General features: G+C 31.5%; 1 protein-coding gene across 1 annotated transcript; it reads right to left on the reverse strand.

Moving 5' to 3' along the window:
• Positions 1-2,944: 2,944 nt before the first annotated feature.
• Positions 2,945-12,260, reverse strand: LOC111696310 (uncharacterized; the record flags this gene model as incomplete). Its single annotated transcript, XM_023465880.1, is given in 9 exon segments — positions 2,945-3,015; positions 3,098-3,138; positions 3,394-3,450; positions 5,769-5,826; positions 6,469-6,541; positions 8,135-8,195; positions 10,354-10,464; positions 11,783-11,841; positions 12,171-12,260. Coding segments are annotated over 9 exon segments (589 nt in total), but the record flags the coding sequence as incomplete, so codon positions are not given.
• Between the last annotated feature and the right edge of the window lie 281 nt (positions 12,261-12,541).

Genomic DNA, 12,541 nt, shown 5'->3' on the forward strand with positions numbered 1-12,541 from the left:
TTTTTTTAACTTCTGAAAAATTACAGTTGAATATTTAACGAAATTCACTAATGCTTCTCATGAAAATATTTTGCTTAACTTTAATGATTTCACAACAACGAAAATATTTTAAGCTCCGTGGGAGGAGTACAAAGGGAATTGCGGGCTGAAAATTTGGTTTGGCTGTCTCCGAGAGGAGATTCAAGTTGAAGACGACATTTCGGAGAGGTCTTAAAATTAATGGTTAACAATATTCTGTATTGCGCAAGCTAGAGTTATGAATATACACATTGGTGTTAAAAACGCTTTTTAGGGACTAGAAGTTACATAAAATATTAACATTTTTTACATTTTCAAAATTTACGCAACACTTCCGATCGATGAACAGCAATAAAAGGTCTGCAACACCAAAGTTAATTTATGTAGATATTTGAATATTAGTAAAGGAAATATAAATTAATTGAGTCTTTGCCACAAACTCAAATAATTTCTCATCCTTATATCTTTGCAACCTAGTAAACCTTTGAAATCTAAAAATTATATTATTTGATGTAACAGAATTCATAGTTTGACATATCTAACGTCTATAGCATTGGGTTACAAAGATATAGAGTTTGAGGCAAGAATTCAATTCCTTTAAAACCATGTTTTAACTCTCCTGTAGCGTCTAATCCATTTAGGGGTCACCGAGCCGCTTGGTGACGGCTCAGTTACATTTGCCATAATACTTATGCCATACATATATTTGCCAAAATTACACTTGCCATAAATACTTTTGCCATAAGTAACACTTGTCATATTTTACACTTGTTATAATTACTTTTGCCATAATTTAACATTACTACTCATGAGCTGTTTCTCACTTAGATTTGTTAATTGTAGTCGCAAAAGTTAATTGTAGTTGTTCAATAAAAAATGCATGGATGTTTATTACTAACTATAATTAACTATAACTATAATTAATTGTAATTTTGGTAAGTGTAACCATTATGGCAAGTAAAACTCATGGCAAGTGTTACTTGTGGCAAACGTACTATGGCAAGTGTAATTATGACAAATGTATTTATGGCAAATGTAACTGAGCCTCCATACCATCCATGTAAAATAATCGAGCGGGTAAACACTATAACCGCAACTCTTAGCTTGGTGTACGCAAAACCTAATTTTTATTTTTCGTTAGTAAGGTATTAGATGTTAGTCTCCATCGATCAGAAATATTTAAAAGATTTTGAAAATTCTAAAAATGTGAAAATTAAACTAAAGCATATAAAAGAGCGTATTTCTGTGACCTCCTGCATATACTGTAAGTAGTAAATACATGGTTTGTAAACATACTAATGTATCCAATGCTTGTAGAGAACAAATCTTATTACTCAAAAGCAAAGTATTTACCGTTGACTCATGCCAGCTAAAGGGAGACATAATACCCTATTTTTATCATTTAAACTAATTAACTAATTAACTATAACCATCTAACACTTAAAGAAGTTTCTTATTGCTATAATATCAACAACTCACTGGCTAGTTGACAAATGTTCACTCTAAAAAACTTTGGTTTATACTATAGATAGTCCATTCCAGTATGTTTTCAATACTTCTTTGATAGAGTTAGTTGCGATCAATAATTCAAAAACTTTAGAGCTTTATGTGTTTCTTGAAGTAGGTAAATATCCCTTTAAAAATACTAGTTTCTCTGAGCAAGTGTACTTGGACACAAATGTATAAAACCAAAAGAAATTAACTTTAACTCAAGGTAAATTAAAATCTGAAAGCAGTTTTTTAAATCCTCATATACTATATACAAAGGTTTGCAACTGCACTTTGTTCCCAATTAGAATTAAATGCGTTTACATATTTCTGTCAAAATTCCATTTATTCTGCAAAATTTGTTGACCAGAAATTTAAAAAGCTTTCAACAGCTTAAAACAAACAAAATGCCGAGACGAATAAAACATTAATTTAGAAATAAAGATGATCTACTTGGTGGAAAAGAAATTAAAGTTCTGATGTTCGCATATAAATATATATATTAATCCGATTATTATGAATGAAAGAGTGTCCTACTCACAGTAGATTTGATTGTTATGAATCGGCCAGTGATATGCAGTACACTGGCCGAAAATAAAAAAAGCGTTTAGTAAAAAGTGATGAAAGGTTGTCCAAATAAATATGATCGTTATGAATAAAAGTTTGTCCCAATAAGTCTGATTGTTATGAATGAAAGTTTGTCCCATTAATCTGGTTGTTATGAATAAGAGGTTGTTTTAAAAAACTGATTATTACGGATGAGAGATTGTCCCAAGGAACTATAACCAGGAATGCCCAAATCAGATATACGCATATTGTGTACTGTACACTCTGGGAGGAATGTAAACAAACCCAGTGCCCCCATAGCAGTTGAACGGAAAGGATTTAACTCTAATAAACAGAGTGGTTTTACAGTCCAACAAAACAGACTAATTGATATATCAGGTTAGTGCGGATACAACTTAATCATTTAAATATAATTTTGGCTTTCAGATCGATATGAAAAAAAAACTATAAAGGAGAAGCAATGAAAAAAGATTCCCACTTATCCTTGTTCCCGAGGTTTTACTTTCTTTTAAGATTTAAAACCTTTCTCCGTAGGTATAGTCTTTCCTCCTAATGTTCAAATCCTTCCTCCCAATGTTTACATCCTTCATCCCAAGGTTTGAACCCTTCCTCCCAAGGTTTGAACCCTTCCTCCAAATGTTTACATCTTTCCTCCCAAGTTTTTAATCCTTCCTCCTAAGGTTTAAATCCTTCCTCCCAGGGTTTAAACTCTTCCTCCTGATGTTTGTATCCTTCTTTACATCCTTCCTCCAAAGGTTTAAACCCTTCCCACCAAGGTTTGAACCCTTCCTCCCACAGTTTAATCCTTCTTCCCAAGGTTTGACCCAATAAATACTATTATTTTAAATAGTGTAAGTATAATATATTGTACCTGTAGGATTACTAGGAATACTATTGGTTAGAATATCTAGAGGAAGATGAATCTGTCGTTGATCTCTTTGCCTGCAATAGATTTAATGATTTAATGATTTAATATTTGATTTAATACAAAAACAGTTTTCTTTTCTAGTTTGAATATTTTAACCTGGAACCAATGTAGACAGGTTTCCGAGTTGTAGGTCTCACCTGAATTACGACAAAAAGTTAAAAGTGTTTGTATTAGTTTTTGTATGCTATGACAGAAACATGTAATGAAACCCAAAAAATGTGGAAAAGGAAGACAACTGGAAGACTGTCGCTATAATTTTAAATAGTCCAATGATTATTATCAACATCAAATACAAATGGATTGCTTCAATGTCATCTTCATATTTCAACATTTTATGGGTATCACTGTAGACATTGATTTCAAATTAATTATCCACAATTCTTGAATGTTACCTGATGACTCGCCAGCAAAGGCAGTTTCCTATATTCTGAATACTGACTTGCAGGAATCTTGAAATAAAGAAATTCTGAGATCAAAACTTTTTTGTTATGAATTCGTATCAAGCAGCTGTCTGAATTTTGTGCAGTCCTACGTATTAAATCAATTCCTCCCGTGGTGATCTTGCCTTGCATGCGATGCGGATAAAAAAAAAACAAGAGATCAATTATTTATTCTTCATGTAAAAGTTGTCAAATTGGTTATCAAGATCAATTGTTGTGGATTACACTATTTCACACAAGAGTTTTTGCCTCTTGTTATGTTTCCAAAATATATTCAATTTTGGCGAAGAAACTATTTATTTATCATTTGTTGTGTTGAAGACAAAAACTGAAAGCTTGAGCTCCCCAGCTGACAGAACTAGTTTTACTGGAAAAATGAAAAAGTATAAAATTTCACATTTTAAAATGTTTTCTATTGTTTACAACATTAAATTTACATTTTTATTTTTGTAGAGACAAGGAATAAAAAATATTTCAAATGTGTACAAGTTTTTTGTTCTTTGATATTTATCACAGCAAATACAATATTTTTGCCTGCACGACCAAAAACAACATTTTTGTTGTCTATAATACTGATTTGCATTAATGGATGATCAATATTATCTGGAAGGATGTGAAAATAGGACGTCCAACTATCCAAATGAATTTATCGCAACCGAAAAATATATCTTTTTATATAAGTCCGTAAGAATGTTTTATTCTATGGAGAAGATGAAACGGTAGCAGTACAAACGTCGGATGATACAAAGGTTAAACAGCACAAACATCAGACTTACAAACGTCTGGCTGGTACAAACGTCGGACCGATACAAATGTTTCAATCTATGAAATCTAAAAGATCAAACAGTTTAAATTTGAAAGAATCAAAGGTTAATACCATAACCAGGTTGCAAAGGTATAGGGATGAAAATATTTGAGTTAGTGACAAGAACTCAGCTCCTTTGGGTAGATATTATTAGACCAGTCGATATAAATCTTTTAAATCTTGAAATTCAAAATTCTCGAATATATTAATGAGTTTTGTTTCAAATTCACTCTTGATGTAATCGAACGCATCACTAAGTTTACCAGTAGGAAATAGAAGTTTTCCATGGAATTTCTGCTCTTCTTGAAATATATTTGGAATTTCAGTTTCACCAATAGTAAGTTTATTCTGCTAGGTACACCTGATCTGATGGAAAATGATCTACATTTTGCTGGTTTTAATCTCATTCCCATACTTTCAATCTTGGATTTTATTTCATTTTAAATTTTTTGATGTTTTCTCAGATCTGTTGTTATCAGGCAAAAATCGTCAGCATAAGGCAGAGTAAAAAATTTCTCTCCATTCAGATTAAATCAACCATCATTCTTACTCTGTAGAAATTCAATGATTGGATTGAAAACCATCAGAAATGTGATGGGACTAAGCTGGTCACCTTGGAATACACAGTATTTTTCATAGTATATCTATACATATCAGAAATCAATTATATATCTTCCCCCCATTCCCAGGGTTTTTAGAAAATGTAATTTAAGTAGATGGGAGAAAAATAATTTTCTCATGTAAAAATCCCGTGTTCATTTCATGAAATAAACTTAAGTTTTCACCATGTAAAAATTCGGTCCTAGACCCATGATCAAATGACATTCACCTCGACATCACTTGAATTATCACGGGATATTTACGGGTCACTCGTATTAAATACACCAAACAATCTTGTGTTCTTCATGAATTTTTTTTTGTTGGGAAGTCTCTACCCAGAAGATATTTTCAACTGGTACATGATCCTTTGGAATACATTGTGAGTTGCAAAGGTAAGCTTTACTAGACTTACAGCAAAATTGAATAAAATTATGTACGTACTTTTTTATTTAGGTATGCAGTATAGACTAATGTACAGCTATCAGGAGGGGGGGGGGGGGGAACAGTTTGAAAACAACTGCACCAGCAAAAACAGACAGAGAGAAATATGGACGAACTGCAATGTACCCCTGCAGTGAGTTTCCCATTAGTAATTTGACTCCACTAATTCTGAGCGCCATCTTAAACAGCATCTTTTCGGGCTAACGAAGACACATTCTATAAATATAAAATAAGAGTCTTGAAGACATCCGATTTCGAGACTTGAGCGCAAATCCAAGAAATCTTAAACCGTCTCAGGTTATGGCTGGGAACAATTGAAAATTTCCAAAAATCTTTATCTTCTTGGAGTTTTTGTGGATATATTAGTCATTTTAAGGACATAAACCTGGAATGGACTGCTGCCCCCCCACCCACCCCCCGAAACGCCTATGAACGGATTAAGAAGAGAGATCTTTTAAGCGCTCATGTCTGTCTGACTAACCTTAGGATTGTTGGTTAACAGATAAACAGGCTTCCTCGTGATTGGAGAAACACGGTGACTAAACACAATTCATTAAAGGGACTGCAGTCTTGATTTTAAGTGGTCGTTCATTTAAAAAGTGACATACCCGATTCACAACAGTGTCCTTTAAATCTCTATCTGAGTAACATCTTGAAAGCGTTGAATTTTGTAAATTATAAGGTTCTTTGTATGAGCAGCATAAAATCCGCAAATCAATTTAAAAAGAGAATCAACAATTATAAATAGAAAGTTTTATATGGGAAAACGAGAATAACTTCATAATTTTTGCTTACACAATTGCCATTGTTAATCGGACAGGCCCCTATTTTATTGGTGGTTCACTTGATATACTACGTCTACACCCTACAGTCCCTTTAAATCAATTCTGAGATAAAGATATTTTTCTTCATGATTTTCATTTCATTGTTTTAAAAATTTAATCTGAGGTTAGCATAAACAATTTGTGAGAAGCTGCTCATCTATAGCGCTTCTTGTACACAGAAGAGTTAGTCATACCTACTTTAACTACCTCTGTCTTGATAGAGAAAAAATGCTAATTTAAGCCAATAATTTAAAAAACTTTTTTCTTGGTGTATTCTCGTAAAGATTTATCAAACCAATTAATTAAAAATTGAATGAATTAAAACTCAAAAAAAACTCAATTTTCTGTATTTTTTACCTTTCTGGTATAGTTTGTTTCCTTGCTGTTCTTTGCCTGTTTCTACGAGATTTAACATGTTTGTCTCTTGAACCTGCAAGAACAGTTATTAAATTGAGTCAGCAGCGATAATCACCACAAACTCTAATGTTCTAATTCCTCTATCTTTACGACCTAATTGTGTAAACCTTTTATAACTTAAACTTAGAGTTTTTGAGCAACCGAATTCATAGTTTGAAATCACGAAAAAAGTTCGACATCAGATTGCAAATATTTATAGATTATTAGAGTTAGTGTCGAGTATTCCTTATAACATGACTACGATGGCCTCGTTATTTTAATTCTAATTATTGGATCTGCCCGATCCAATTATCCTTATTTATAATGATTAAAAAGCTTTATCACGCAAATTTCATTTTTTAAATGAATATTAAAATTGAATTATACAGGGTGTCCCAATAAAAATGGGAATTAAATTATTATTATTATTTCAATCTTTATTAGGTCTATGCAGTTATATAACAAGTTGTTTACAGAAATTAATCACAATTGTTTTGCATAGGGCATCATTTATATAAAATAAAAAACGTAAATAGTGGATAAAAAAATACGACACATTTTTAGCGTAACTTTAATCTAAAGAAAATTCAGCAATAAGCGACTTAGGGACAATTTCAGCAGTTTAAATAAGAGAAAAAAAATCAGAATCTGCCAGAGAATTTTCTATGTGTTTGAGGAAAGATGAAAATCATATGATTTAACGAAAAGGAAATTGATTGTACAAAAGAGACATTTTTAATAAAACATTTTATCATATATTTCCCGGAGGCATTGCTACAGAGCATTATACTTAGCCAAAATAGATCGATACATTTTCATTAAAAGACCTTTTCATGGGCTTATCGGAGGCATTGCTACCAAGAAAACCAAAAAGAGATCGATTACACAACAAAAAGACAAAAAAAAAAAAAATAATACAAGAGAAAAAAAAAAATAGAAAATAGAATATAGGGCGATTCACCAGGAAGTGCCCGTTTTGACATATTGTAAACAAGATAATGTAATTGTGTGAAGACTAGGTGCTTGAGAATTTTTGCTTTTCTGAGTTTAATGTATTGACGTAAGCGTAGCTTACTTGATTTTTGTTGGTACATAAGATAGACCAAATTTAAGGTCAAAACAAAAATCTACTATTTAGAGTATTTAGGATCTTATAGTTCAAACATGGGAATTAATTGACTACTTCTATATCGTCTTTGTTCCAAGTGGAATTATTTCGTAAAAACCCCTACACAGAAAACTACTACTCTCGGGATTTCCAAAATGTGGTAAAGCATTTTTCACCTACAAAATTGACGGATATATCAAGAAATTTGTCTAGGTATCAGTTGATTAAAATTTAAAAATATGCAAAACTTCTTAAATGTTTAATATCTCCGTAAATTATAAAGTTACAAAGAAGGCAGACACCATTTTGGAAAGCTCATTAGACGTTGAATCTTTTTTGATGTACTTTATGTCATTTATCAATCATCAGAAATCAAAGACAATATTCAAGTCGTCTCTCAATTCACATGTTTATTGGGACACCCTGTACTTGTAGTTCTCTAGGACTACTTTTCAAAAAGATGTCTTTTTTTCAAACTTTCATTGATCAGATTATTGTTAAAGTTTAACATTTATAAACCTTTCGCATGTGCGCCTCCTGGGGCTTGGACAATAATCTGCCTAGGATATCGACTAAGCTCCTAAATATAAGAATATGTTATAATTTAATGAAGTATTTGACATGTATATTACATAAATGTATTGTATGTAATATTGAGCTATGTTAGATTTGTCTATTTTCTTTCTTATTTACGGTGAATTATCTAAATAAACAGTTAAGCCTTGAATAATATTTGTCTCGTCTCCAGGAATTACAGAACCAAAATAAAACCTTACAATACATAAGAAAAAGTTTGCTTCATCCAATGCAAAAAATCATAAAGTTTTACGTACTAACAAAGCTCCTGTGAATGGGGGGGGGGGGCTACGGGGAGGTTTACAAGAATCAATTGTTCATTTATAAAACGTTTTGAAACCACTGCCCCTTTCAGAAGCACTCTGTAATGTTTCCAGGTGCCCAACTAGCGGGGGGTATGTGGGGCAAGGCCCCCTATCCTGATTAAGGGGGGCATGAACCCCTTAAGAAATATTTCCCCCCTGTAGGGGGGGGGGGCCAAGAAGTCCCTAACAGGAATCCATATAGTTAAAAAAAAAGCTAATTTTCTCGAAAATCTGAAGAAAAAAATTCACACAGGGTAATTTTTTATTAAACACACTCAAATTCAACTACAATTTAAGCAAACTCAAATTCAACTATAAAATTATTCAATGTAAGCTGAGATTCTTTTTATTTTCCCCCATTTTTTAAAAAAATGCCTCCAAATTTAGATTTTTTAAATTGCACTCACTCATTCAAACTAAAATTGCCCCACCAGACTTAAATTTGCCCCTTTATTCAACCTGTATAACCATTGTTTTTTGAATGCCACCAAATATTTTTAATTTGCATAGCTAAGTTTAATTTTTTTATCCCCCAAATGTTTTAGAAATACAACCAACTTCAGAATTTACTGCCATATCTAAAAAAAACTTAGGTGGATTCCCCTTGTTTTTTTTGAATAACTATTTAATGCATTAAAAAAGGCGACATTATGAAATGTCAACAGGGTAAATATATACTTTTCTGGAGAAGACGACATATCTTTTGGTACCCGAAAAAATTTGCGTCGATTTTCTTATGCGCAATCTTTAATTAGCAAAGTCTTTGCCTAAATATAGACAGTTCAACACAGAATCTTATTATTTACTGATCCTATATACCTGGATAGGTAGAGACAAATTAAAACAGTGCATTTAGGCTGATAAAGAGAAGTTAAGGCATCTTCTACATATATTTTAAAAATGCCCTTAAATAAAAATATTCGACCCAAAAATAAAGATTTAAGATTTCCTATACACAAAATTCACTAAAATGAAAAAAGCCACCCAAAAATAAAATTTGACCTAAAACAAAGATTTGAGATTTCCCCAAACAAAAAAATTCTCCCCAAAAATATTTTCCCCAGGAGTATAGTTTAAGATTTTTTCCACACTTTGCCCCAAATTGAATGATTGCCCCCAAAAATGTTCCCTCAAAATATCCTGAATTGGTAAGGTAGTTTTTTCATGGTTGAGTATAATACATGCTTCCCCCCCTAGAAATGTTTAGGGGGGTCAAAAAAATAATTCCCCTTTGCTCCCCCGTCCCCCCCCCCTAGCTTAATGTCTAGTTGCGCGCCTGAATGTTTTGAATGAAATTTTGTTTTGCACAACCTTTAAACCTTGGAGTGATATTTAAATTTGAACTAGTGAAGTGATCTTGGTAAAGCCACTGTAGACGTAATTATACGTATACTATACATAGTACGTACATATTTAAACCAGTTCTCTCTGTGAGGAATTTGAACTATATACAGAGGGATACATTATGATATTTGTATAGTCCTTGAATTTGAACTTTATACAGAGGAATACATTATGATATATGTATAGTCCTTGAATTTGAACTATATACAGAGGGATACATTATGATATATGTATAGTCCTTGAATTTGAACTATATACAACTTTATCTAAAAGGAGGGTCAGGTTATCCATGTATTTCTAGCTGAAAATTGATTATTTTCGATTATTATTTTTTTGTAAAAGTAACCTTAAATGAACACGTTTGAAGAAAGAAACACAACGAAATTATTACCCAGATTAAGGTTTATATTTAGCTGTTCTCAGTCGGACATGCCACTCAACAAATATACAGGTTCACTTGAAATAACGTCTACAGTCACTTCAAGAAATATCAGAATTACTTTCTTAAAATACCTCTCGTATTAACGGTGTCCATGAGTCACTGAATGACAGGATTGATGGAGGTGGAGGTGCAGAGAGGAAATCTAGATCAGAAACAATGTAGGATCTACTATACATCTGCACCTATATATATGTATATAAGCTGTTACGTAACATACAATAAGCAATCTTAAAATTCACAGATTTATGAAAATGTCAAATAGTCTGATATCCCAGCCTTCAGCACTAAACAAAGAATGTATGTTATGAGTGACTTTGATTTTAAAAAAATTCATGAACTTAATTCTGTCATCAAATAAAACATTATAAATTCCATGAACTTAATTCTGTCATCAAATAAAACATTATAAATTTCATGAACTTAATTCTGTCATCAAATAAAACATTATAAATTTCATGAACTTAATTCTGAAAACTTTTCCTAAAAAATAAGACTAGAATTAAAAATTGCAAATGTTCTTCTTTATAATTTTGCGAATTTTCTGTGATTCTGTTATTCAATCTTTATAAAATTTTAGATTTTGATACGGTGATAACCGAAAAATTCTGGAATTTCAACTTATGACTTTAAAAAGTCTTATGAACATGAGCCAAAGCAATTGTGCATTGGAAACAGACCAGTTTCACTTAAAGAGTGATTTAATGACTTACTAGTGAGGCTTTTTGTCTTGTAAATAAATACATCAAATTCACTTCAAAATTACTATAATGTCGAATTGATATTCCACAGTTTTCTGGTTATCACTGTAGAAATAATTTATATACACATTTTTGTCTTTCTGAACTGATTTTGAGAGAAAAAAAAGGTTCGCGGATTTTTTTGGAGTCATTGGAATACCAAAATATTGTATCAACTCAGAAAAAAATCATACAAATTCTTTATCAAATATTTGTTATTTTTTTATGTTCAGAGTCTCCACCATGCACTGGCGCCATTAAACTTTGTTTTCCCGATAAATTTAGAATTCAATTCTCAGAAATGGCTAACTGTAAATTTCCATGGACACCCAACCATAACTTTGATATTAATAGACACTAAATTATCAAAATTCTTCATTTTATACTTTTTTATAGTTGGTGCTGCTTAGTGCATTGTATAAGTTCATGAGAAGCATAAGTATAAACATTTAGCCGGAAGACAAACCGGGTGCGGGTCGGAAGCCAGTTTGATCGAGTAAGCATAATACCGCAAATCCATCTTATGATAATCTTTGTGGGTCGGAGCAAAAATGGTTGCGGGTGGTCCTCCCCCCTGTTTTGAAAAATGGCATAAACTTAAATATTGTAATCCTTATATCTTTGCTACCTAAAAAAAGTCACGGGGCACGAAAATCTATTTTCCCCAAAGAGTGAATTCTTATTTTCAGCCAATATTACAATTTATATCATATCCATATTTTTATAATATTTTTTTTGTCCTCTTTAATGCTTTAATGCTTACCGGAACAGGGTTAGAACAAAATTGTTGAAATAAAACTGAACACTTTCCGGTCACATTTCCTAGAAAAGGAAACAAATTTAATTAAAAAGTGAAAACAAGTACTAAAATTACTAAAATTCACCCCATTTGATTCAGCCGTTTGGGCAGCCATAGGAAACATATAAATGAACGAAGAGCTTTATGACATAGATTACAATTGTACTCCTACTTTTTTACAAAACAGAAACTTTTACAAACAGCAATATTACTTTCAAAAATGAAACATAAGGTGAAATTTATGTCTGCTAGAAACCAACTTTTCAATATTTTACTTTTTTGAATTGAACAGTCTAAACAATTTTAAAACTTTTTAAGAATGTAAGATTAAAATTTAATTTCAAAATATAACCTGACTGAAAAATGAGTAGATAGCTGAAAGCAATACCGGAAGTTGAAGCTCTAATCATTTTTTGGTAGGGCTTTATTTCTTAACTTGAAGTAAAGTAGCTTTATTATTTATTATTTATGAGTAATTATAATTTCATAACCTCCGTTGATACCAAGAATTACTTAATTACGAGCTTTATAAATAAACATTTGCTCTAAAAATAATTCAAAGAATTGTATGGTAGAAGTTAAACATTTTGATATGCAGCTCTTTAACATATAAGATAAAAATTAATTTAATAAAAAACTTTAATTCACAAGCACTTATTAGTTAATGTTCAGAGTTGGTTCAACTTTAAAATTAACAAATCAATTTTAATCGATTCAAGTTTG

The sequence above is a fragment of the Eurytemora carolleeae genome, unplaced genomic scaffold (assembly GCF_000591075.1).
Source record: "Eurytemora carolleeae unplaced genomic scaffold, Eaff_2.0 scaffold254, whole genome shotgun sequence".
NCBI lineage: Eukaryota > Metazoa > Arthropoda > Copepoda > Calanoida > Temoridae > Eurytemora > Eurytemora carolleeae.